The 25,298-nt window shown below is 41.8% G+C and overlaps 1 protein-coding gene across 5 annotated transcripts in view; it reads left to right on the top strand.

The window, feature by feature from the left end:
• Positions 1 to 25,298, top strand: part of SPATS2L (spermatogenesis associated serine rich 2 like) — a 167,039-nt gene that overhangs the window by 56,719 nt on the left and 85,022 nt on the right. For 4 of the 5 annotated variants that reach the window (XM_059168478.1, XM_059168481.1, XM_059168480.1 and 1 more), the window contains one exon: positions 24,883 to 24,943. In XM_059168478.1, coding sequence (XP_059024461.1) covers positions 24,905 to 24,943 — 39 coding nt within the window. In that variant the 5' untranslated portion in view covers positions 24,883 to 24,904. Of the gene's footprint in view, positions 1 to 14,246; positions 14,370 to 24,882; positions 24,944 to 25,298 lie in introns of those variants that run through there. The other variant, XM_059168479.1, reaches the window with a different exon arrangement.

The raw sequence follows: 25,298 nt of genomic DNA, 5'->3' as shown, positions 1-25,298 counted from the left end.
GCCCTGCAGAACTATAAGATAATACATTTGTGTTCCTTGAAGCTGCGAACTTTGCTAATTTGTTACAGCAGCAATAGCAAACGAATGCCCCAGTTTCCTCTCTCTTCGTGAGAAGAATAGAATGGTCTATGTCACGGGTTTCTGGTCAACATTAAATAAAATAATCCATGAGAGGTACTTAGCGTAGGGCCTTGCCAGTGTTCAGATGGTTAACGTTTGCCTATCTGTTGCTGTGTTTATGTTGCTGATAGACCTCTTTCTTTGTATCAGTGACAAGAGTCACGTTTTAGACTGGCCCCTTCATTACTTTAAAAAGATTTTGTAGATTAGCAGCCAAGTAAGGGAGGGGGAGCCCCAGGTGGGCCAGCCATTTCAGAGAGAGAGAGACATTCCTTTTTTTTTTTTTTAAGATTTTATTTATTTATTTGACAGAGCTCACAAGTAGGCAGAGAGGCAGGCAGAGAGAGAGGAGGAAGCAGGCTGCCCACTGAGCAGAGATCCCCATGCGGGGCTCAATCCCAGGACCCTGGGATCATGACCTGGGCCAAAGGCAGACGCTCAAGCCACTGAGCCACCCAGGCGCCTCAGAGAGAGACATTCCAAATGAGAGCCTGGCTGGGCTGCGACGGAAGGATACACTCACACTCGGGTGTATTGTTTTCTTTTTCTAACTTTAAGAAAGTGTGTGTTTTCATTCTTGCTTTTTTGTCAACCAAGACAATCCCCACTGAAAAGGAGAATCTTCACAATGTAACATTCACTGACTTGCTTCGTTAAGTCAGTTGGGTAGAGCCTAGCGTAAATGAAGTCGACCGTTTTTACCTGTGTTTGTTGAGTCAGTTACTTTCACAGAGAACAGCTTTTGCATTACCACAGGAAAAGAAACTAACAACCTTGTATTCCTGCTACCCAAGTGTTAGACCTACGTGTGTTTACATATGTTATCTTTTAACTCACAGCATTGCTATGAAGTAGGGAGTATGACTCTCATTTCCTGCTGAGGAAGAGGGCGTGTCCTCACAGTATCATTATGAAGTAGACAAATAGGTATTATCACTCCCGTGTAGAGCCGAGGACCCAGGGGCTCAGGGAGGGTGGCATCTCCCCTGGTTTGGGTGCGACAGCGATGCGACTGCTCTCTGGGGCTGCCGCTAGCTGGTTGCGCACGCAAGGCCTTTTGGTTGAGGCCCGTTTCAGAGCCTGGTTTTTAGTCTTCAAGGTCCACATACTGGACTTTGTGAGCTCGGAGGTGCTCCGGCTCTACAGTGATATACTCGAGCTAACAAAATTTCAGTAAGGATGACGGTTCAACCTCTTGTCATTAGAGCATCTCTCTTTCTAAGGACCAGGACATGCGCTCTCCGGTGTCAGTGGCTCACTGACTTCTCTTGCTCCACACCAGTCTGATCCCTGCACTGCCTTAGCATTCACCCTGAAATGTGCCTCTGGCTGGTTCCACCCCTCACTTATGACCCTTCAGGGACTGCTTGCTAACCTCAGGATCAAGTTGAGGCTCCATAACCTAGTTCATAGACGTCTTTCTCTCTAGATTCATCTCTTCATTTGGTTCTAGGGATAATGATCACCCTGTCAAGCCCAAATGTCTTTCACATCTTGGCTTTGGTGTATCCGAGTTCCTCTGCTAAAATCATGTTCTCCCATTTCATTCCCTCTTCACTGTGCCCCATTCCTCTGGGTAATCTGGATCCATGTAGGTCTGATCTCCATCTTGAAGCTTTCCTTGACTCTCCTAATCTTGCTTATTTGCCCCTTTCCCCCACAAGTCAAAGTGCTCTAATAAGACCTTGTACTTCTCCTCTAACAGTGTGCATTGACATGTGTCCTTTTTATCTGGCTGGTAACCCTCAGCAGAATCAAAAGTTCTCTGAGGCCAGGGTTGGTACTCCACTCACTGTTTTTCTAGTTCTTGGCACGGGTTTGTATATCTAGGAAGTTCTTGATAAAATGTTCTTGAATAGAATAGGACTAGAAGACATATATTCAAGGCCTGGCCCTGCTACTTTTTAGTTGGCAAGTTCCTTATACACTTCAGGTCTTTTTATAAAAAGAGAAATTTCACTGAGATGTTTTGAAGTTCTTTTCCAACATGAACATGCTGGGATTCTAATGCAACTCATTAGCCACCCAGAAACCATAAATCAGCAGTCATGTCTTGCAAATGATCAGTTGAGCGCATTGCCATGGACTTAATTTCTTGAGCACAGATTGATTATTTCATTCCACCCACTTCTATACATTAGTGGTCAACAGACTCATGACTGTTCTTATGTTGATATTTTTGTTCTTGACCCAAGGGTTTATTTTCTACAGGGTACTCTCTTCATTTTATACTGATTGGCACATCTGAAAAGGCCTCTTAAGCCCAAGAAAATAAGGTCTGTTTATGTCTACTTTTTTGTTCTTATGTCCATCTGTTTTTACCTGGAGGGAGTTAATAAAACTTTTTGCTGTGCCAAGAATTTCAAATGAAGGTAATTTAAGAAACTATTAGATGAGAACTGTAGTCTCAAATAAGAAACAAAATCTGCCATTTTTGCTGATCACTCATGGCCTTGAGTTGCCAATAGGTATAATACCATATATAATTGTGTGAAGTATATGAGATGAAAATAAAAGGAAAAAAGAGAACCACTGACATGTCAGCAGTAAAAGGGTTAATGTCGAATGTGAACCATCACAGTGACTCCCAGGTGATGTCTGCTGGGTAAACTTCCTGCTCAAAGAGTCCAAGGCCACTATGGACTGTATTTGTACTTATACACTCTAGAGGTTGCTAATGATCATAGGGATCACAGTATTAGTATATCTCAGTTACTTCTTGTTAGTAAATTAAACATGTTTAATTATTTCATTCATATGTTCTATATCCTAATCAAAAGAAGTAATTTTACTAAGAGTTTCCCCAGATATAATTAGCTTTTCCTAAAATTTGCTCTATATTTCTTGGTAATTGTGACCAATTCAAACTTGAAAACAGACTTAACATTTTTCAAAAGTTGCTTCTTAACCGTATTGCAAAGTCTTGATCAGTGTTATTAAAATGATATACCTCATGGGATAAAACATCAGGACTTTTAGGCAACTCACTACACATGATTTTTGTTTTCTGCTTTTCATTGAAAGTTTTCTTGCCCAATGCAAAATTCTTTTTGTCTTTGGATGAAACTGTATTTGGCCTAGCTGATAGGCTAATTAGCATTAGGATCTTTTCCCCTCTATCTCTGTTATTTTTATGCATTGTTGCTTATTTAGCAGTCCATGGTGATCTCTGACCTCCTGACTCAGCAAAGCCCACTTCCAGGTCAGGTGGCCATGACCTCGTGTGGACAGAGCAATTTGTTAGCAGGACACCAGGAAAACACCAAAGACAAATGGATTTGTTGTTTCTTTACTGACAAATTACTCTGAGCTCAAAACACAGCCAATGAAAGTGATTTGATGACTCAAATACTTGGTATAGAAACTCTGATGAAAGTCTGTACTTTTCAAGAAAATAGTATATCTTTATTTTATATGGAAAATAAGTTGTGGTTTATTTGGGGGACAGTTTTTATATTTGATTACAGATTATGTAAATGACTTTGCAAAAAGTAGATCAGAGGAATTAAGAAAATAATGCTGATATTTACATGTCTGAGAGTTGAAAGTGAATTCCAGTTTTTATGCTGCATATGGGGTATATGAATATGTAAATGAAGTTCAAATCCCTGAAAGTTACAGGTCCTGTTGATGAATCAATGAAATAGTACTATAAATTTGGCTGTGTTCTTCTAGCATGTTAATTACTTCCATCATTAAGATCAATGATTTTTTTTTAAGATTTTATGTATTTATTTTGGGAGAAAGTGAGAAAGAGAACACAAGCAGGGCAGAGGCAGAGGGAAAGAGATCATCTCAAACGGACTCCCCACTGAGCCCAGAGCCCCATGTGACACTGTATCTCACAACCCCGAGATCATGACCTGAGCCGAAACTCAGAGTCAAACACCCAACCTACTAAGCCATTGAGGCACCCCAAGATCAATGATTTTTAATGGCAGGTGGTTACGGATGCAGTTACCAAACAATGTAGTGCTTTGTCTCATAGCTCTGACTTTTAAAAATCACTTAATTTGGTATTTCAGTAACATCACAGGAAAATAAGAATGTTTTCCTTACCAAAAGATTGAGAAACCCTGCTTGAATTAATCTGCAGTTAAAAACAGGTTGGTTAATGGCAGGATTTATGACAGAGAAGACATGGACAATAAGCTGTCCCATGCAGCAGGAATCCAGATGTTCCAAGGTAGGCAGAAGGGTGGGCATCTGTAAACCCAAGAAAGGACACACACCTGGCAAAGTTAAAAGGAGGAAGGAAAAAAATACAGTGTCCAGAACAGTTTCTTGCACATAGTAGGCACTCCGTAAATAGTTTTGAGAGAATAAATGAACTGAGACCTTCCAGCCATATCAAGCATTGGTGTCATTTACTTCTGATATAGCATACAAAAGTGACCCAAAAATAATAAATGGGAGTGATGAGAAACTTAAATTTTTTGGCATCTGCTAGAAGTCTTATTCATGTTTAAAGGAAGACAGAATTTCAGATACCAATTTACCTTATTTTCATCTCTAGGAAGGTAAACGAAGTGAAAGGAGCTACTACTTTGGATCTAATTTTAACGAAGAAGAGATTGGTTGGTGAAATAGAGGTAGAAGGAAACTTGATCCATTTATTCAATAACATTTGCATGTCTACTACATGCCAAAACTCTTGGAAGATAGTGACCATGTCATTTTAGCTTTTATGATAACCAAAGAGCAGGTGATGGAGATAGCCAGATGTGTATCTCAGATATTAGGAGCGAAATTGCGAACCTCAGAGAAGAAATAAATAGGATTCTATAGGGGAAACTAGATTAAAGAGATGAGAAACCCAACTTTTAAAACTGAGATTAGGGCTCTTTCTATGTGCTCTCCAAGCTTCTTAAACTTCCTTCTCAAATTCGTATCACACTGGATCATGAGTGCCTTTGCACTCACTTATCTATTTGTTGTGAAACTTTAAGCTTCAAGAGGGCAGCACTATATCTATCATGTTTATCTTTGTATCCTAGTAAATAAGACCGAACTTGGCATATAGCTGATACCCAGTAAATGACACACACACGCGCGTGCACACATGCGTGGACACTCATTGTATATGTAATGAATTAAGCAAAAAAAAAGATGAAATTCTGATAATATAATGATGAATATTTTCCCAGATTATCAAAGTTAATGCACACATACACACACACAAACACACACACACATTTGTCAACTCTGAGAGTCCACAGTTTTTTGAACAATTAGAACTAGAGGTCTGAAAGTTCTAAAACAGGTAAAGAGATGGCCATGGCCGCAAAGGGCATGCTCGAATTAACTCAAAATATAAAAGGCCGTTTAAAGAAGAATGCAAGGACAGGCAAATAACCAAGAACAAATACCAAAGAGAGAGATAATCCCACTAGAATGGTGTCAGGAAGCCTAGAGTCCAGAGTGAGCTGAAGTATGTAAAAAAAATTCTAAAAACAACAAAAGGGACTTAAAAAGCTGGCAAGGAACAATTCTACAGAAAATGAAGGTCGCAGAATTAAACCAGATGTAGAAAATTGGAATGCTTATGATGCCAAGTGTGTTGTTCCCATTTTTGATAATAACATAGTTACAATTTCTTGTCAAGAGTGGAGTATTATTTTTAGTTGTACTTTTTACTGTAGAATTTTATTTTGCTATTGTAGAAAAAAGTACAAGAGAAGGACAGGACCTCTGACAAGAAAAACAAAGGACTGTTCATCTCTTCTTATTCTTGGCTTTTAATCAAGGATCATGATTTCCCACCTGGTAAGGTAGAACAAAATGATGATAAGAGGAAATTGAAGCCCGTGGCAACATAATACCAGATCCGTAGCCCTTCCTGGTGGATTGGGGTCTCCTGGCCCAGATTGCATCCACGGGCCTGAGAACACTCAGACCCATGACTTTCCCTCTCCAACCACCCATCTTGAAGGAATGTCAGCAAATGGATAAAGCCCCTAATGCCCGGGGATTGGCAAAAAGAGAAAACATAGAATCTCAGCAGAATTTTAGAATTCATTCTGAAATTTTTGAGAACATTCAGAAATGAAAGTGATAATCATTAGACGCCAACAAGAAATCAAGGGGGACTAAGTGATATTCTTGTTCGATAGAGTAATTGGAATGCAAGATGAAGAAAATGTGGTAGTGGGTGCCTGGGTGGCTCAGTGGGTTAAAGCCTCTGCCTTCAGCTCAGGTCATGGTCCCAGCATCCTGGGATCGAGCCCCACATCGGGCTCCTTGCTCAGCAGGAAGCCTGCTTCTCCCTCTCCCACTCCCTCTGCTGTGTTCCCTCTCTTGCTGTGTCTCGCCCTGTCAAATAAATAAAATCTTTTAAAAAAAAAAGAAAATAAAAAAAGAAAATGTGGTAGTTATGGTATAGAGGAATATCATGCAGCCAGTTTTTACAATATCTCTAGATTTCATTGTGGATTTAATAGAGAAATATGAATGGAATAACAGTAGTTGTGCAGATTCACAAGTAGGTTTGCATAACCAGACCCAAAGAGTACTGAAGATTATGTCCATGTGATCATAGAAAGTGATTTACAGGGGCGCCTGGGTGGCTCAGTGGGTTAAAGTCTCTGCCTTCAGCTCAGGTCATGATCCCAGGGTCCTGGGATCGAGCCCCACATCGGGCTCTCTGCTCCATGGGGAGCCTGCTTCCTCCTCTCTCTCTCTGCCTACTTGTGATCTCTGTCTGTCAAATAAATAAATAAAATCTTAAAAAAAAAAAAAAAAGGAAAGTGATTTACAATTCTGTTTTATTCTAGATTCTTCTTTAATAATGACTTTAACAATGATGAATTGGATAAAAAATAATAGAAATAACAGATACCTGTTGATTCTTATGTGTCAAGCACTGTTCTGTTACTCTGCATATATTAGTTTATTTAATCCTTACCACCATCCCATGCAGTCAATACTTTATTCCCACCTTATAGATGAGTAAGCTGCAGCACAGAGTTTAAGTGACTTCCTCAAGGTCACACATATCTTAGGCGTCAGAGCTGAGATTCAAGCCCAGATTGTGTACTTAATGGCATAAGTTAGATAAATGATATCCTTCAAGCTTGTGAATGACTGAAGGGAAATGTAGAGTTGGAGTGGAAAGTTGTAGATTTGGTATCCAAAAGAATTCCAGTCAACTGGAAAAACTGGCCAAATTAACAAGACAAAACTGATTTAAAATAAATATATCCACATGCACTTAAGTTCCCAAAAAAATCAACTCTAAAAGTAAAGGTTGGGGAAAATGGAACTTAGTAATGGATCGAATAGATCGAATGAGAAAATCCTGGGAATTTCATTAATATAGGCTCATTATGACCAATGTGTAGTGTGATGTGATTGTCAATAAAATGCAAACTTAGGTTGCATTAAAAAAAGGAATAAGCCCATAGAATGAATACATATACAGACTGTTATACAATATCTTGGTATACAATATGATATAACATAACATATGGTATAGGTATCTTCTATACCAGGGTGAGACGACGCAACACTATGTCACATGAAGAGTGAAAGCACGCACATAAAGAAGGTTCTGAAGTTTCAACAATACAAAATGTTTTATCCATAAAATAATTTAGAGATTTGTGAAGTCCTTACCCAATCTAACATCCTGTGATTCTATGAACAATTTTATACTGGAATAGAGAAAGCATATGTAGGACAAATGTGACACGTGGGGAAGTGTGCTCAGACTATCCGAAGGCCTAGCTAGGAGCCTTGCATGGGAAATTATAGGAATATAGGTTGACTCCATTATTACCTAAGAATTTACTCAAAACTAGTCTCATGCCGCAGCAGCTATGTTAAGAGGGGCAGAATCTCCATCTGGAATTTGTTTGAGCAGACACTGGATGGCTACTTAGCGAGGGTGCAGGAAAGGAGGCTCATTTGTAGTCAGGAAGACAGGAGACTTCTGAGTCTCTTCTGACTCCAGATTCCAGAAGAGTGGACAATTACTAGACCTCTCTCTGTGAAACAGGTAGTGAGGGAAGGATGTTGAATGTTGAAGCTGTTCCAGCTTGCAGGACTGTGGGTAAGTTGAGATCTGGAGATGCATTCCATGGGAGTCAGATAGATTTATGAACCAAATCAAACAAAAAAATATAAGCTACACAGAAAGTATTTGTGCCTTTCTGGTGACAATTTTCTTTCGATTTTGCCTCAGTGGTAAGTCACAAATTATTTTCCAACAAAGCCATATATTTGGAAGCATTTCACATCTTGCCTACAAGCAGGCTCTTTCCATGACCATCTCAGAGCCCTAGGCACAAAAAGCCTAGAGGAAATATTTCACTTCTGGGAGTATGCCTAGTATCAGCTAGACCTAATTTGATTTCAATGTTCATTTCAAGCTTTTAAACAATATGACAATGGCAGAATGAGATACTTCATGGGAAACGTAGAGGAAAGACTGAGGAATGATTACAAAACCACCTTGCCTCCCCTTTTGGGATCCTGGAGTTGCAAGGGACTCAGAGGTCCCCCATTTTCCTGAACTAGAAGTGAGTCCCTTCTCCAGCATCCCACTAAGTGGTCGCCCAGCCTACACCTGAATAAATCCTGTGCCAGGAGACACATGACTCTTAGGACAGCACCTTCCACTTAAAGACACCAGATGTTAATATTCCATGTCAATTCTACCTCAGTTGGAAATTTTTTAAAAAATTTAAAGAATAACAAAGACATAAGTGGTAACAGGAAAAAGGGGGAGGGAACACAAGGAGGTAGCAAGTAAAGGGAAAGGTGAGCAGGAGGATGAAAAATGGTTTGGCAAAGTGTATTCCACCAAGATTTGTCCTCACTGGGAAGTGGAGAACAAAATTTAAAGCATTGAGAAAATATTGGTCTTTCCATTGATAATTTTTCTATCCCATTTGGCTTTTCTGCCAAGCCAGCTTTACATTTCTAATTCTAATGCTTGTGAATATGAAGACTTCCCAACTGGAGTGAACCCATGAAATAGTTTTTAAACAGTTTGCTTTATGTGCGTTGAACCAAAACAATGGCAGCAGTCTAGGGAGATAAGCCCATGCCTGGGAATTAGTTTCAGACACTGGAGTCCCTGCCTTGCTATTGACCAGCTCTGGGACCTTGACCTGAACTTCTCTACACCTAGTTCCCGTATCTGAAACAAAGGATAAAACCCAATGCAGTGCTTGAGGAGTTTTTGTTTGCTATTGTCTTCCCCAGCACCTAAGACAGTGCCTCACAAAAGGAGGTGCTCACTAAATGTTTGCTAAATGAATGAATGAATAAGCTCAGTGTATGATAGCTCTTGCTAAAGGCATGACAGTGTTATCAGACATGAGAAGTCTTTGTAAAGCAAGAGGCTGCTGGATTTTCCAGAGATTTGAAGAAGGAGAATGCTTTGTCACAGATCAATTTATTTTTTCCCCATCATATGGCATAGCTTCAGGATTTTTAAAAAAATTAAACTAAAACTGTGAGCATTATGTAGTCTTGGTAGTCTTTCCTTATCCTTCCCCCAATGTTTTCTATGAGGTTATCTAGAGTGGTTTCATTCTGTCTAGTCATATATTAGAAGACTTGAAATGAAAAATGAAACCAACTGAAGTCTGGCTGGCAGCCATTCAGAAATAGATTTTTTTAAAAAGTAGATTAATTTTCAAAGACATTTTCCCTCTTTAACACTTACTCATATTTTTAAAAGAACCACTTAGTGAAACAAACAAGAGTGTCTTTTCAGTGTCTGGTTATCTCTTTTTCAAGACCAATTTTGGTAAATGACATAATATTAACTGTTAGGTATTCCCAGGATACAAGTCAGGTAAAAATAGAACCAAATGAAATTTTTAATGCAATTTATGAGTTGCTTTCCTAGAGTGATGAAACTCAGCTGCATAGTTTTTGTTTTGGAGTATATATTTAATATTAGTCAGATTAAAGTGTATATTTTTGCAAAACTAAAGAGACAAATAATCAAGTTGCATCAAGTTGAAATGGTTAAAAAAAAAAAAAAGGTCAAGTTTTCAATTCAGCATATCAAAAATAATAGAGAAAATTGGGTCTGGTTTCAGAACCCATAACCAAAAATGACAGGGGAGTGGGCCAGAGAATTGGGGTGGGGAAAGATGACAAGGAACTCTCCCATTTGCTAAAAAGAAAGCAAAACCAGGACATGATCTCTTTGCCGCATTACAAGCAGGACAAGTGTATAACCGAAACCTCACCACACACCTTTCGCGAACTGCTTTCCGAGGTCATCTAATCGCTTATCCCTGCTACTCTTTTAACTCTGTTCAAAGCCAGTCTTAAAATTATACTGCATTACAATAAGTAAACACTTTGCATCTATCCAAGATACGTAGCGGACCCCCAATAAATATTTATCGGTTGACTTCTGTGAACTCTGGAGGCAGGCTTTCTCTCCGGCCTCACACGTGACTTACGTGTTTCCGCCAGAGGGGTTTCCGGTTCGCCTTTCCTCTTCACCGGGAATGCGGTTCCCATCGCTGCCAGAACTTCCCTAAAGCAGTCTAAAACGGCCCCTCCCGGCAGAAGTCCTGTCTGAAAACCCACCTAAGCTAGAGCCTTCTTGCCCCTCTAGAAGGCCCTTTTATAAACGTGACTGTAGACATTACAGGATAATTTAAGATGCCGGTCTTATTTCTGTTGGTTCTGACACACCCCACCCAATGCCCCACGATGTCCATCCCTCCAGAAGGGGCACTGAGTGTCATTTCCCACAGGGACACACATGTGCAAATTACCCCCTTCATGCAGTGTCCAGCCCGCAGGCAGTGCCCTCAAGAGACTTCTATGACTGGATATTGACATTTTTAGCATCAGTAAAAAATCAAACAACCCCGATTGCTCGTCTCTATCAATCCTCCAAGGATGGTATGGTGGAATCAAGGCGGTGAGAGATGGATCATTTCCATAGAACAAAGGATCAAAACCCAATACATTTACACCTGAAAATTGCTTTAAGGTAGGTTGGATGACTAACAGTCTTCCGAAGGGAAATAATATATGGTATTATATTTATTTGAGAGGCCTGTACAATATTTGAACTACTGTACAAAAACCAGTTTTGATACAATCTTTAGAAAAATGGTTTAGAAGAGATTAAACTACATATTGCTGAGGCCTATAGACCATCATAAGCATGCGGTACTTTCTGAACTTCCCCCAGTGCGAGCTGAGCCACAGGGCAGGCTGGAGAGAGGGTCAGGTGCATGCTCCCAGGCCTTTCATGCTATAAACTAAAGGAGTAAACAGGTAGACCAGGAAAGAACTGGTCTTTCTACAAAAGAACCCACAGCGTACATATGGGTGTACACAGCAATAAAAATCCATATGTGTGGGTAGAGTTCATAGGGGTGTATATAAATGGTAGTGGTTAGATGTTGTTTAGCATTGGGTAGAAAGCCAATTAATTTTTGTTTTCTCATATTCCATAGAAAGTGTACAGTGTTAGCCCTTCTCTTTTGGGCAGAGTATAGGTTTTGATGGAGAGGAGTGAACTAGAGGGTTAGTCTAGTGACCTGGTTACCCTAAAAACAAGACTTTAGGTGAGGAAGAAATAAAACAAGTAGAAGACATTGGGGAAGTTACCTGCTTAAAGAGATGGGGCACCTGCTGTTTGAGATGGGAAGGTGTGGAGGGCTTCAGTGCTCATGATTAGACCTTGACCTTGAGAATGACCAAAATATTGCCGGGTGAGAGGAAGAGGAGGATTAGGAGTGGATTGGAGGGTGTGTAAAGTGATGTAGCTAGAACAGCATTCGATGCTGCTGGTTTTAATGGTGGCACTTAAAATGATAACCCAGTCCTAGATGTTGAACGCCAAGGAATGAATTATTAAAGGCTCATTGCAATCAAAGAAGGAAAAATAAAATGAGAAGACATTTATTCCTCTTTTCCACGTCTTCCCTGAACATTTAATTGTCCAAGACACTCTGCTAGGTACTTTGGAAAAGAGAAAGGGGAAGTGGAGTTTATTCCTTTGAAAGGGAAAGGATTCTTTCTGTAATTCATTAAATCTATAAATATCTTATAGATTTGAAGTACTTTTAAAGTCCGTATTAATTTTCCCACCATAGCATATTTCAGGTGACAAATTTGTATTTTTTATTACAATTAGAAATTGAAAGAATTTACTAAGATAGTAAATATGAACTGTAGAATTTTTAGCATATCATAAAATGGTGAAAATGAGTTTTTATTATCCGTGATTGCATTAGAATAAACTCAAGGGCATTAAAATCATATTCATTCCCTCTCTTTTATCCATCCTTAATACAGTTACCTGAAATCAGAATGTATGAAAGGAGATTTAGTACTTTCTAAGTTGTTCTCTAATTAGCTGTAAGACTTCATTTGAACTTTGCTCTCTCTGTATTGTAACTGCTTATCGTCCTCTGAAGAGTACCTTAGCTGAGTTTGGTCACCAGAGCTTCGATCACATCTGGTTAGCTACACGGCTGGAAACTCTGACCTGGCATGGGTTTCCAAGCCATTCTGCGTTGAAGAGGTCTTTGTGAGAAAGAACAAGAAGAACAAATGACCCTGTGGGCACAGAGCCCTGTGAATTTATATCCCTTCTGGCAATGCTGCATCCGGGCCTTAGCCTGCCACCCACGCCTCCCTGGAGTTGTCCTGGTCCTCCCATAAGGTGTCAGTGTCCAGGAGAGGGGAGGGCATAGCCCTATAAGGACACTTTGTGGTCAGAAGGTTGCGTTTTGAGGGCCAGCCCCATCACTGGCTAGCTGCATGACCACCTAGATGCCAGGCTTCATTTCTCACCTGTAAAATGAGGAATATGGAAAAGCAATCACACAGGCTGTGGAGGAATCCAGTGAGATGATTTCTCTATTTATATTTATTTTCTAACACCTGCTGTGTGCCCAAGCACTGTTTTCATCACTTTTACGAACATGAACTCATGTCACCGTCATTACCACCCAATGAGGTCCTTATTATTAGCATCCTCATTTTACTGGTGAGGAAGCAGAGCCACTGAGAATTTTGTGTCTGCCCAAATACCAAGACTAGTAAGAGGCAGAATTGGGATCCTGGTAATTATTTATTTTCCGTCATAAGAAAATAAGGAAGAATCGAAATAGCAGAAAATTGGCAGTTTCCTTTCTGTAATCATTTATGGACAGGCACTCTGGATGTTGACGGAAGCACCTAATTCACGCCCAGGCCTCTAGCACTCTACCATAGGGCCAGCGGTTGCGGGGGGGAGGGGGGGCGCTCCTTGGATGACTTTGCCTGTGGGTCGTGACTCACATGGGCTCTATGCTGGGGACCAAGACAGGCCTGCCCCGAAGGAGAAATAGCATCTTTCTGAAAATATGTTGAATTCACATACTCGTTTTTTTAAAAACCAAACCAGCAAACAGAGGTAACATACATAGGACTAACTTGCCTCTAGGTAGAGCAGGCGTGACAGGTAAGAAAGCCTTCTCCATTCTCCCTTCCCCTCCACAGCCAGGGGTTATCTCCACCCCCATACATCTCCCATGAGCTTTTCCGGTAAGGACTGAACGTTCACCATGAGAATTTCATTCCTCCGGATGAGAGCATGACCCTTCGTAAAGTGTACATACCCGTGGACATGGTAGTACACGATTCACTTAGTGCACAAGTAGCCAGCAGATGCTTCCTCCAGTTAGGTCTAGAACCTGGAACAGGTTTTAGATGGGGGAGGGGATAGGGCAGGCCACAGGGTGTCGTGCCAGGAATGTTTGCTAATTGATTGATAGGCCTGCACTAGTGTCACGGGAAGATTAGAAGCCTTCCGCAGATGACCATACCCAGAAACTGACCTTTGGAATGATGACTAGAGTCCCAGCCTGTATGTCCCTTAGCCTCCGAGGCAGTCCGTGTAAAGGTTGCAAGTTCGGTCTTAGAGCTGCGCCTTCCCTAGGATAGAAAGAGTGGAGAACCGGGAATTCACTCGTAAGAGCCCGAAGGCAAAGCACTGCCCAGTTAGCAGGCGTTTCCCGAAGGTGAGTCCCTCCGAGCCTCAGGTGTAGGCCACCAGCCTACTGCGGGTTACTGGGCCACACCCAGGATCCTGCCACCTACCCTGGTTTCTGATTCCACCCGCGTCACTACTGAGATGACTTACTGGTCATGGTAAAAGCATGTCAATAAAGGTGGCCGGTCGGAGAACTGGGCTTATCTGCCTGGTGAGAGAGCCAGAAGCTCAGCCTTGCACGAGGAGCCCTGATTTGGGACACGCTGGGAAGCCTTAAAAAGTGAGTTGAGGTTGATTTTGTCAGAAAGCCTTAGGAGGAACAGTAATTGTGCTGGAGGGGTTGGGGGCGCTGAGGGGTGGGGGTTATCAATGCATTAGAGGGGCTGGCTCCTTGTGGGTTCTCTCCTGCTGGATATCAAGGTGCTGCCTCAGTTTCCTAGTACTCCCTCCCCACCCAAGGCTGGGGCCTGTGAGGCAGTCATCTTAGACTGTCTTTACTGGGCCAGTGCCATTTCAAGGAAGCAGGAAAAACCTTTCCATGCTACTTGGAGAAAATCATTAAACGTTTACTCAAAGAGTTCTGACTTCATGAATTAGGAATATTGTGAGCTTCTTGGAACAGAGGTTTCTGCAAGGAGACACGGGTCTGAAAAACGGATGGTTCCTTTACCAGGTGTTTATTCCACGACAAATGAGCCAGCTTCCACAGAGCTGGCTTCGAACGTGTAGCTTCTCTTTGCCAAGTTGAGTTAGGATTTCTCTTTGCCAGTCCAGAGTTATGTTGCAGAACCACGATGCATGTTTTCTTTGGAGGCGACTATCAGGGTTTCTTTTATAAAGTTGCTATAAAAAGTTTTTAAAAAGCATGCAGCCCCCGCTGGCCGCGAGCCCGCCGTGCCCCCTCTGCCGTGCGGGTGTCTGCAACGGCCCTGGGGCTGCTCTGCCCTGCTGCTGGAGCCAGCTCCGTTCCAGCTCTGATTTCCTGAGTCTACACTCTGATTTCCTTCTCCACCTCCTCGTCTGGCCTTCGTCTGTGTTTTCGTGTCCATGTCTGTCTCCCTCCGGTGACAGAAGGATTCAGTAGGTCCAAGTTGAGGGGTGTGACTCGAGTAAGTAGCTTACTCTCTGTGCTTCCATTCCGTTTTCTGTAAAATGAGGCCAGCATACTCCATAGAATTATTAGGAGGATTAAAGGAGTTAATACGTGCAAGGTGCTTAGTGCGGTGCCCCGGCCACAGTAAGAGTTCGGTTAGGGTTCTTTTGTAACCACTGCGCGCAGTCCCCATAGAGCATGAGAACAAGCATTGCCCTCGGTAGGACTTGCCCATAGCCAGGGGACTAGGAAAGAGAAGGAAAGGGTGTCCTTTTTCAGCATTTGGGGAGTCTGTGTAATGCAGTTGGTGCTCTGGTGTGTGAAGGAGAACTGCGCTGGGCTTTTGTGTCCACACCCCTCTGGGATCAGAGATTTGCTCGAGGGCCAGGAGGGGGATGGGAGCAAGCAGGTGTCATCTGCGGTGAGGGAGCCTGTTAGAGCGTGCTTCTTCCGAACCTCACAAGGCCAGTCACTTCACCTTTCCCAAGGCATCTCTGAAGATGGGCATGTTTTAAAGCCTCGAGCTGACATCACCGCATCTTGAAACATAATTGAACGGCTGGTACAAGTGGGTACTTGCACCGGGCCCAGGTCACCCACATCTCTATGGAAACGCATGTTTGCCTGAAAGCCCAGCGATCAGAAGCAGAGCCTTCCCCGAGCGCCAGCATCGGGTCACTTTTAGTAAAAAGCATTTATTTATATTCTCAAGCCGTCAGAGACATAGGAAATGAAATAATTTCACATTAAATAGAAAAATCCTGCTACAGCTGAATGCTAAGAAAGCCTGCCACACGCCCACCCCGGTGCTTGCAGGGCCCAGGATCCGCTGCATTCATTGATTTGAGTTCCCCTCTGCTCTTTTGCTTTCATTTGCATTCTGCTGCTTCGGGGAGGTGGTTTGGCACTCTATGCAAAAATGGGTAATCTTCATTCATACGCATTTGCCAGCACTAAATGGAAAATTCAAAGCCGGGCCTGCCATAGAGTGTGCTTTGTGCTGTCTGCTGCCTCGGCGTGCAGCATACACGAGGGCGGCCGAGCCTCCCGCGCCAGTGCCGGGCTGTTGAGAGAGGTCTGAAACTTGCATCAGCACATCTTGCCCTAGATGTGTTCAAGTGATATTCTAAGTGATTGGAAGCTTTTATCTGCCTCTGGAAGCAGGCCTTTTCAAATAAGTATTGACTGTTAATGACCTGTTTAAATAAAACATTCAATTTTCTTTCTTCTCCCCACAAAGAACTTCGTAGGCAGCGACATTTCTAAACCAGAGGCTAACCCTGCCTTTCAAAAGAGGCAGAGTCTGGGCTTTTTACATGTGAAATTTTTTCTGACATTTGCCCTTAAAATGCTTTTCAGCGAAGTTGTTCTAACAGTGAGTTTAGTACATTGAAGTGTCTTTGAATAAAAATGCAACCTTGAGGTTGTTTTTTTTTTCCCCCCTCCAAATTAAACAAAAAAGTCTCGGTAAGTATCTTTATATGAAATTCATATTTCAATCAGTGTTCTCTGTTTCATTGTTTATGTGTCCTCATTCCTAATAATTAAAGCAGCTTTCCTCTGAGGAACAAGACACAGCGCAGGAACTTTTATTAAATTGTGGGAATCAAACCACAGAAGAAAGAGCTAAAGCCCTTGAAACTGGAGAGACCTCAGTAATTACAACACCAGATAAGGAACAGCAAAGGACTGAGGGAAAGGGAAAAGAAGGATTAGGCCACGGGAGAGTCCAGCCACAGAAATCCTACGTACTCGTCCGTTTAGACGAAGTCCCCGTTTTACCGAAGGAACACTGTCTCCTACTTAGGTGACACCTGCTTAGGTGACACGCAGGTACCCCCGACTGGTCATGGGGGACTGGACAACTAGTCCCTGATCAGTTTAAAGGTGATCTTCACAAGGAAATACTGCAGATGGCACCCATGCTTTTTTTTTTTTTTTAAGGTGCATTTTCACCTTGCCTGTGCCTTAGCAGGCGAATGTTCCCGTCATTCCCAGCGCCCTTCCACCCTTGTAGTCCTGAGAGCCGAAAAGGGCCACAGAGGTCATACTCCGAAGGGTGGAGAATATGCCGCCCAGAATATGACTGTAGATATACAGGACTTGCTGCCAAACTGTGCCCCTTTGACCTATTGATTTTCGGGAGCTGAAGGCACTGGGAAAACAGCAAATGCAGGGAGAGGCTGTATCTGAGCTCCCCTTGGGCAGTTTTGTCAACCACATAAGACTGTTGCCTCCTGTCACAGGAGAGGAGCCTAGGAGTCGACATCACACTCAGACACACTGTGTCACGAGCTGTCGAACCTCTCATCCCTCCTAAAAATGATTTGCTCTCCCCTGAGAGGCCTACATCCCTCCTCTCCTTTCCCTGTGAAGATGGTATTTGATGCTGCGCTCTAATACGCCTCGGGAGTTCCTTGCTTTTCCCTCGTATCTCCCGTGTATACAGGAGGTACGCGCGTTAATAAATTTCTGTTTATTTTTCTCTTGTTAATCTGTCTTTTATTACAAAGGGAAGAACTCAGAAGGGTGTAGGTAAAAAGTGTTTTTCTTTCCCTACAACACCAGCGTCTTATTCTGTGTCTGGAGACCTGAGGCCCTCACGCTATACAGTGACAATCTAGAAACTTTTTTGCGACATCCGTCAGGATGTGGCACCCCATACAGTCAGTTCTGTTCAAAACATCCCAGACCCGTTTCTCACTGACTCAGAGCGCTGCTCTCTGCTGAGGACCCGCTGACGGCAGTGGAGAAGGAAATAAACGAATCAGTTGTATTCCACCTCCTTCCAGAGGTAGACCGAGTGAAAATGCAGCTGTCTCTTAAGCTTGCACAGGTTAAGGACTGGCACTCTGGGAGACCGCTGGACACTCGGCTGTGACCAAGACTTTCTGCTGCTCCCGCTGGCCACACCAAGTAACTGACCACCTGCCTGCAAGGTCGCTTCTCGTGCCTTCTCTCTGGGACAGCCGTGAGCAGACGGCTCAGCAGGGCCTACGTGACCACAGCACTGTCTGGGCTGTACCTGAGTCGGACACCCAGACACTTTAATTACTTGAATTTCGAAAGAAGAAGCAGTTAAGCTTCAGGCTCTGGAATGTCATGGAGCCCCTGGGCAGGGTGAAAGAGCCAGGGAGACCCTTCGTTGGCTCAGGGCCAGCTCAGGGCGGCTTTTGACAATCTCCTCTAGGGCAGGAAGCCGCCGGAAAACAACCAGCCTCTCTAACAAGTATATTCCTGTCCCTTGCCGTGTGAGTTCCGTGGTTTTGCTCTGCAGCGTGTACAGGGTCCACATAGGCACGGGGCATATGCATCGAGTGCCCGCCCCGCCCGAGAAGCCGATGCGTGGGACGGGCCCCTGCAGTCCCTGCGGGATTCTCGCGGCGCTGCCCATCACAGCGCGCCCCATGACTCGCTTACCGTGACTCTGAAGCGCCAGCAGCGCGACAGCTGTGGGCTCCAGAGTCAGACTGCCCAGGGCTTGAGTCTTGGGCCTGCTACTTACTCGGCAACCCTGGCTGAATTACTGAATTTCTGTGCCTCGGCGTTCACATGTATAAAATGGGGAGTAATCATAATTTCGACTTTATAGGGAGAGAGTTAACTGGAAGAAATGTTTACCAAGCACTTAACAGAGGGCCTGGCATTATAAATGTGTTAATTATTATTAATAATATGCTGGTCGAAAGATCATTCGTTAGTGTAATCTGTGGGAAACCGGCCCCCCATTTATCTCTCTAGGTTTCTGTGAGACTCAGTGTGTTGTGTGTAGTGGTTGAGATCCAGGAAGAGGCTTTTTCTTAATATTCCCAGGATGGAGACTGGAGAGTAGGGGTTCTCAAAGCTTAGATTGAGATCTGGGGGCCTCTGGGAGGAGGGGGGCAAAATGCTCACTGCTGAGCTGCCCTGACCCCAGACTTCAGTTTCTCTAGTGAGGGGCAGAAAATCGGCCTTTCTAACAAGTTCCTAGGTGACGCTGATACTGCCCTTCTGGGAATCAAACTAAGAACAGCTACTCCAGGACAGTGGAAACACAGCATAAGCCACATAGGCCATTTAAAATTTTCTAGTAGTCACTTTTAAAAACATAAAAAGAAATGGGCAAAATTAATTTTAATATTGTGTTTTATGTAACCTAATAAGTTAAATAGTATCATTTTGACACATAACAGATCCAAAAAATATTGGGATGACTTACATTCCTTTTTCGTTGTTTTAAGTCCGAAATCTAGGATATATTTTACAGTCTCAGCACATTCTGGTCCAGCCCAGCCACATTCAAATCTGGCTTTGCATGAAAATGACCTAGGGAGTTGCTTTGCTCAGGGCTCAACCCTGTCCTACTAGTTGGCAAGGGGTTCCAGAACTCTCTATTTCTGAAAGCTCCCCAGTTGATTCTGATGATCAGCCAGAAAGTCAAGTGGATCCCCATCTTCTACGAACCTGCTCAGCTTCCCTCTCTGCACATTCTCACTGGGATGTCTGCCTCTTCCCTGTCTCCTTCAGCTACATTATGATAATTTATGAAATACTCTATTAACTCCAATTATGTGTTGTGATCTTTACACTTTTATAAATCATGGAAGAAGTTCGCATAAATGACCTTGAAAAAAATTGCTAAAATCATTATTTTAAAATTTTTCTTATATATTACCTCTGGTTCCTTGGATCCATTTCAAGAAAAGTGACGTAGTACCTGAGAACAGGAAAGTGAATCTAAAAGCAGTCATAGGTTTCAGAGAAACAAAAGTGAAACCTCGTTACTATCTACACAGTAAAACACGAGGGAAACAGAGTCAGAAAGCAATTTGGCATTTCAATACCTTGTTTTCACTCTCTATGTTGTATATGATTGTGTGAGAATTAGAAGTACATATTTTTTTTAAACACAGAGTTTGGTAGCTGATTAGTTTGGCACATATATTGAATTTCACTGATTTGTATTATTTAGGAATGCTGAAACATATTTGCCAGAATTTGTGCTCTGCAGATTTATTTTTCATAAAAAATATTTATCTTTGTTATAAACCAATAGATTTCCTGACTGACATTAACGTATATTAAGTAAGATCTTTGCATAATGAATACTTCAGTTTGATACAACTTTGCATATGAAGTGACTAGTGGTAGCTATATTTCTGGATTATTAATTTTGCACCAGAGAAGTATATAGGTGATATATTGGTGATAAATTGTGAAATTCTTTTCTTTGGGATTGATATCTTTTCCTAATAAATTTTTGACTATAGTATATATATATGAATATATATAAATATATATATATATATACACACACATACATACACACACATCTATATATGGAATGAAGTAAGAGATAAACTTGTTATTTCATTTTTGACTATGGAGTATATATATCTATATATGTTATATATAGATAGATATATCTAGACTGAAGTAAGAGATTAGTATGTTATTTCATAAATAAAATTTCAGTCAACAATATTCTTAACCTTTATTTTTGTCTAGGATATGTATAAAATTTAAATGATATCTATGTATGTTTGTAATGTTATTACTGAAAGCAAAGTACAGCTTTAAGGAAAAAAATTTCAAGCAGAACCCAAGCTATTGAAACACTATATCGATATCAGAATTTCTGGTTATTTTAATTTGATATTGATTGACAGGCACAGAACACATACCTATGGATTTGAATAACTGGGCTTCAGTAACTGGTCAGTTCTGAGAACACTCTTAAGGGATAGTAGAAACTAGAAACCAGATGCTTTTCCAAGAAGCCAGAGATCCTATACTTTTCTGTGGATTTAAAGCTCTTTTGATCATCGTATATTAGGATATGGACATCCATCCCGTCCCGTAATGATAAACTACGATGTGTGGTGACCAAGTGTGACGCAAGGGAATTAAGGAGGCCTGTTGGTCCCCAACACCTGTCAATCATAGCCTTAGAGGGCTCTCAGGTTAGCTCAGAGGTCTGCAACTCTTAAGTTGCCAAACTCTGGGCTTATTACTTTGGAGGATGTGACAATATGTGTCCTGGAGGAAAAGTTCTTTAACTGTGTAAGCTAAATAATGAAGGCACGCCTGGGTGGCTCAGTCGGTGAAGCGTCTGCCTTCCGCTCAGGTCATGATCCCAGGGTCCTGGGATCGAGTCCCACTTTGGGCTCCCTGCTTGGTGGAGAGCCTGCTTCTCCCTCTCTGTCTGCCTACTGCTCCTCCTGCTTGTGCTCTCTCTCTCCCTGACAAATAAATATATAAAATAAGAAAAAAATGTTAAAGAATTAAGATTTAGATCAAATTGAGCTGACTGTCCCAATAGAGTTCATGGCAGAAAAGAGACTCCCAAAAGAAGAGAAGCACAGCACAGTTTCATTTTCACAGGGGAGAGGAAGTTAGTTCAGGAAGGGTAACAAGCATATGACACCGTGCCACGGTGAGGTGTACTTTGGAATACCAGAGGGACTGGCGCCAGACTGAGGGTGTGCACATTTAACACTGATGATCTACCTTGCCCTCACTTTGTCCTTAGCGATAGGACTCAGTTTGACTGCCTGGCCAGTTAAACTCTTTAATTCTTTAGGGCAAACCAAATTTATATTCTATTTAGATTAAAACTCTTCCTCTAGTTTCCATAATTGGAACTACAGTTGATGCCCTCATCTCTCTGTTATATGCCAGACAGCGGAAAGCCTTGATGTGGAGAGAGCGCTGGAGTCCACCTGGGAGGTGGAGCCTGTAGATGCGGTGCTCCACATGGGGGGAAGGACCAAGAGAAGAAGATGGACAAAGAACAGCCCCCAGCATTATCTTGATCTTCTCTTACCATCTGAGAAACCTGTAATAGATCATTTCACCCCCAGAGCCAGCTTTTCCGCACGCAAACAAACACATTCACAGACGCGCACTCGCGCGCACACCCACACAATGTTGTAATTAATTCACTGTCACCACTACCAAAGAAGAATCTTCTTGAGTTAGACTTTGAGGTCAAAAACAAAGAGAATTGCCAAGGAAATATATATGAATAGATATATATTAAGTAAAAGAAAGCTACACATTCATGTGTATATTGTTCGTCTACAAATAGATCTCACCATTCAGTGCTGCCGCCTCCTCAGAGCTCAGAAATTTTCTGTCTTCGATGGAATTCTTCCCTGATTCCGCCGTGGATTATGACACTCCAGCCTTAGAAAAGGCTTCACACCCAAATCTGAGGCATCAAAGCAAAATAAAAACAGAACGGTTTTTCTATCAGATTTCACACATCTATAATGGCAAGATTAGATGTGTCCGGAAGATTGGCTAATCTAGTTTAATGAAGGGAGCTGTGGCTCATAGATCTATCCTAACAAATAGCACTAAATCCTGCTACCACCCTGATCCTTCGTAGTTCCACAGGGATAACCCATATCTGCCTCTTCCCCATCCTCATTTTTTCATTCTCTCTCTCTCTCTCTCTCTCTCACACACACACACTCACACTCACAGTCACACGCAGAAAAATCCACGTGTGTACACAATGTGTATTTACATGCCAAAACTTCCATTTGAATAAGAAAATCAACCATCAGAAAATAATCCCATTCTCGGTTATTAGTAACTCTCAAGAGCAGCAATAAACAAGAATGAAATTCAGGTATTATTTGCGAGCTATTATTTTTTTTTTTAAGAACTTATTTATTTATTAGAGAGAGAGAGAGCATGCAGAGGGAGGGGCAGTGAGAAAGGGAGAAAGAATCTCAGGCTGACTCCCCACTGCGCTGGGAGCCACACTTAGGACTAAATCTCATCACCCCAAGATCACAACCTGAGCTGAAACTCAAGGGTGGGTCACTCTTGGGTGCCACCCAGGTGGCCCCTCTCCGCAGCTCATATTATTGGCTTTCTCCCATATGCCAACTCAGAGATGCAGAATTGCGATTTGGGACAGTTATTTAAGTGGGAGCAATGTGTAATGGCATGGACACTCTTTGCAGAGCATATGGGAATGAGCTGTCTTACTGGGGATGGAGTTTGCAGAGTCTTTCCTGCTAGTGTGCCCAAATGCATGTGTCTGTCATTATCACTTGGAAACTTACAAAGATGGAATCTTACTGGGGCGCCTGGGTGGCTCAGTGGGTTAAGCCGCTGCCTTCGGCTCAGGTCATGATCTCAGGGTCCTGGGATCGAGTCCCGCATCGGGCTCTCTGCTCAGCAGGGAGCCTGCTTCCTCCTCTCTCTCTCTGCCTGCCTCTCTGCCTACTTGTGATCTCTGTCAAATAAATAAATAAATCTTAAAAAAAAAAAAAAAAAAAAAAAAAAAGATGGAATCTTACTATTTATAGTATCTAGTAATAGATAATAATATATCTATGTGGATTTCCTATGTGCATGGTAATAGAGTTAAGATTACATATTGCCAGGCTTTCATCCTAAATCAACAACAAAAAAAGATAATGGATCTGAGTGTATGTTTTATTTAAGACCTGGGTTTAAAAGAAAATGGCGAGGAGAAATCCGAGAATTATTGTAAGTTATTCCTGAAATGTATCAACTCTAGATACACTCACTGTAGCATGAGTCAAAAAGAATAAAAGATAGAGTTTCAGTGGTTCTTGATTGACAAAAAGCGTTAAACATGCAAATAGGGAGTGTATTGATATCTTGGCCTATCCTGCTGCTAATTCCTGAACCAGTCTTTGCCCATTTAAGTCATTTATGCTCTATTTCAAAAAGAGATCGAAACTATTAAAGACTTAAGTTCTATCTTCCATAATAATGGGGAAAGATTTAGACCAGATGAGAGGAAAGAAAACACCACCGCTTCTTATTAAGAACACAGATCTTCCCTGAGTGGGTCACTTCACAAGGAAGATTGGACACCCGAGTTAGAAAATCTAAAGAATTTAGGGAGACAGAAAGATTACGGGCAATTTTAAGACTCCATTTCATAGAGATCATGAATTTATAGTCGTTAAAATTATGGTGAAGGAATAGGTATGCCTTGATCTGGAACGAAGTTCATATGTTGATAAGTGAAAAAACCGGTTTAAAAACTGTTATGTATGGTGTTTCTTATGTTTAAATCTTGAATAATTTCTTCTGTTTCTTCCTCGAGAGCTTTGGTGTATTTATGTGTATGTAGGAAAGACTGGTTAAATATTTGTTATATTAACTAGAGGCAAATAAAATAACTAAGAGACAGGAAGGATTGGGATGACAATGCTCAGTCAAAATAGGTATGCTTTTCCTTCTCTCAATTTTTTTTAAGGATTTTATTTATTTATTTAACAGAGAAAGACACAGTGAGAGAGGGAACACAAGCAGGGGGTAGTGGGAGAGAAAGAAGCAGGCTTCCTGCTGTGCAGACAGCTTGATCCCAGGACCCTGGAATCATGACCTGAAACTAAGGCAGCCACCTGGGCGCCCCGCCTCTCACTGTTTTGACCATCTTTCTTTTATTTACTAAGAAATACAGTTTGGGTGCACACGCGTCTGTCTTTATCATTTTTCATGTCAATACAGTATGCATAAAAGATTTTACATTGTCTTCTAGAGTAATCATAACATGCTTTTAGAACATCTAAGACAAATGCTTAGCTTGAAAGTATTTTTACATTCTAAAATGGTATTTATGATTATGGCTGAATGAAATTGTTTTCTATGTTTGGAAAGAGCATGGAAGTAACACACTGAGAAATCAATTTTAAAAGTTTAATCTTCTTTTCCTTCTTTATAGGGTTTATTCCACTAGAAGCAAGATGGCTGAACTCAATACGCATGTGAATGTCAAGGAAAAGGTATGATATAGTTACGTATTGGCTGTAGAAACTCCAAACTGGATAGTCTCTAGCTAGTAAAAAATTCAGTTACAATGGAAGAAGGGAAAAATGGTTTTGGGGTATACATAGTAAGTTTGACACACTAGAAAACCACTCAACAGAAAGAATCATGAGGGGCATTCACTGAATGTGTGTTAAACATATTTTCATTTTCTCACTTAATCTTGACCATAACCCCATGAAGTTAATTGTATTGTTATTCTCATTTTACAGAGGGGAGAACTGAGACACTGAAAAGCTACGTAATTAGCCTAAGTTCGCATAGCTAGTAAGCTCCAGAGCTGGGATTTGAACCCAGGCAGTACCATTCTAC

The sequence above is a fragment of the Mustela lutreola genome, chromosome 3, assembly GCF_030435805.1.
Source record: "Mustela lutreola isolate mMusLut2 chromosome 3, mMusLut2.pri, whole genome shotgun sequence".
NCBI classification, from domain to species: Eukaryota; Metazoa; Chordata; class Mammalia; order Carnivora; family Mustelidae; genus Mustela; species Mustela lutreola.
Note: the sequence above shows the minus strand (reverse complement) of the source record. Positions and strands in the feature narration are given on the sequence as shown.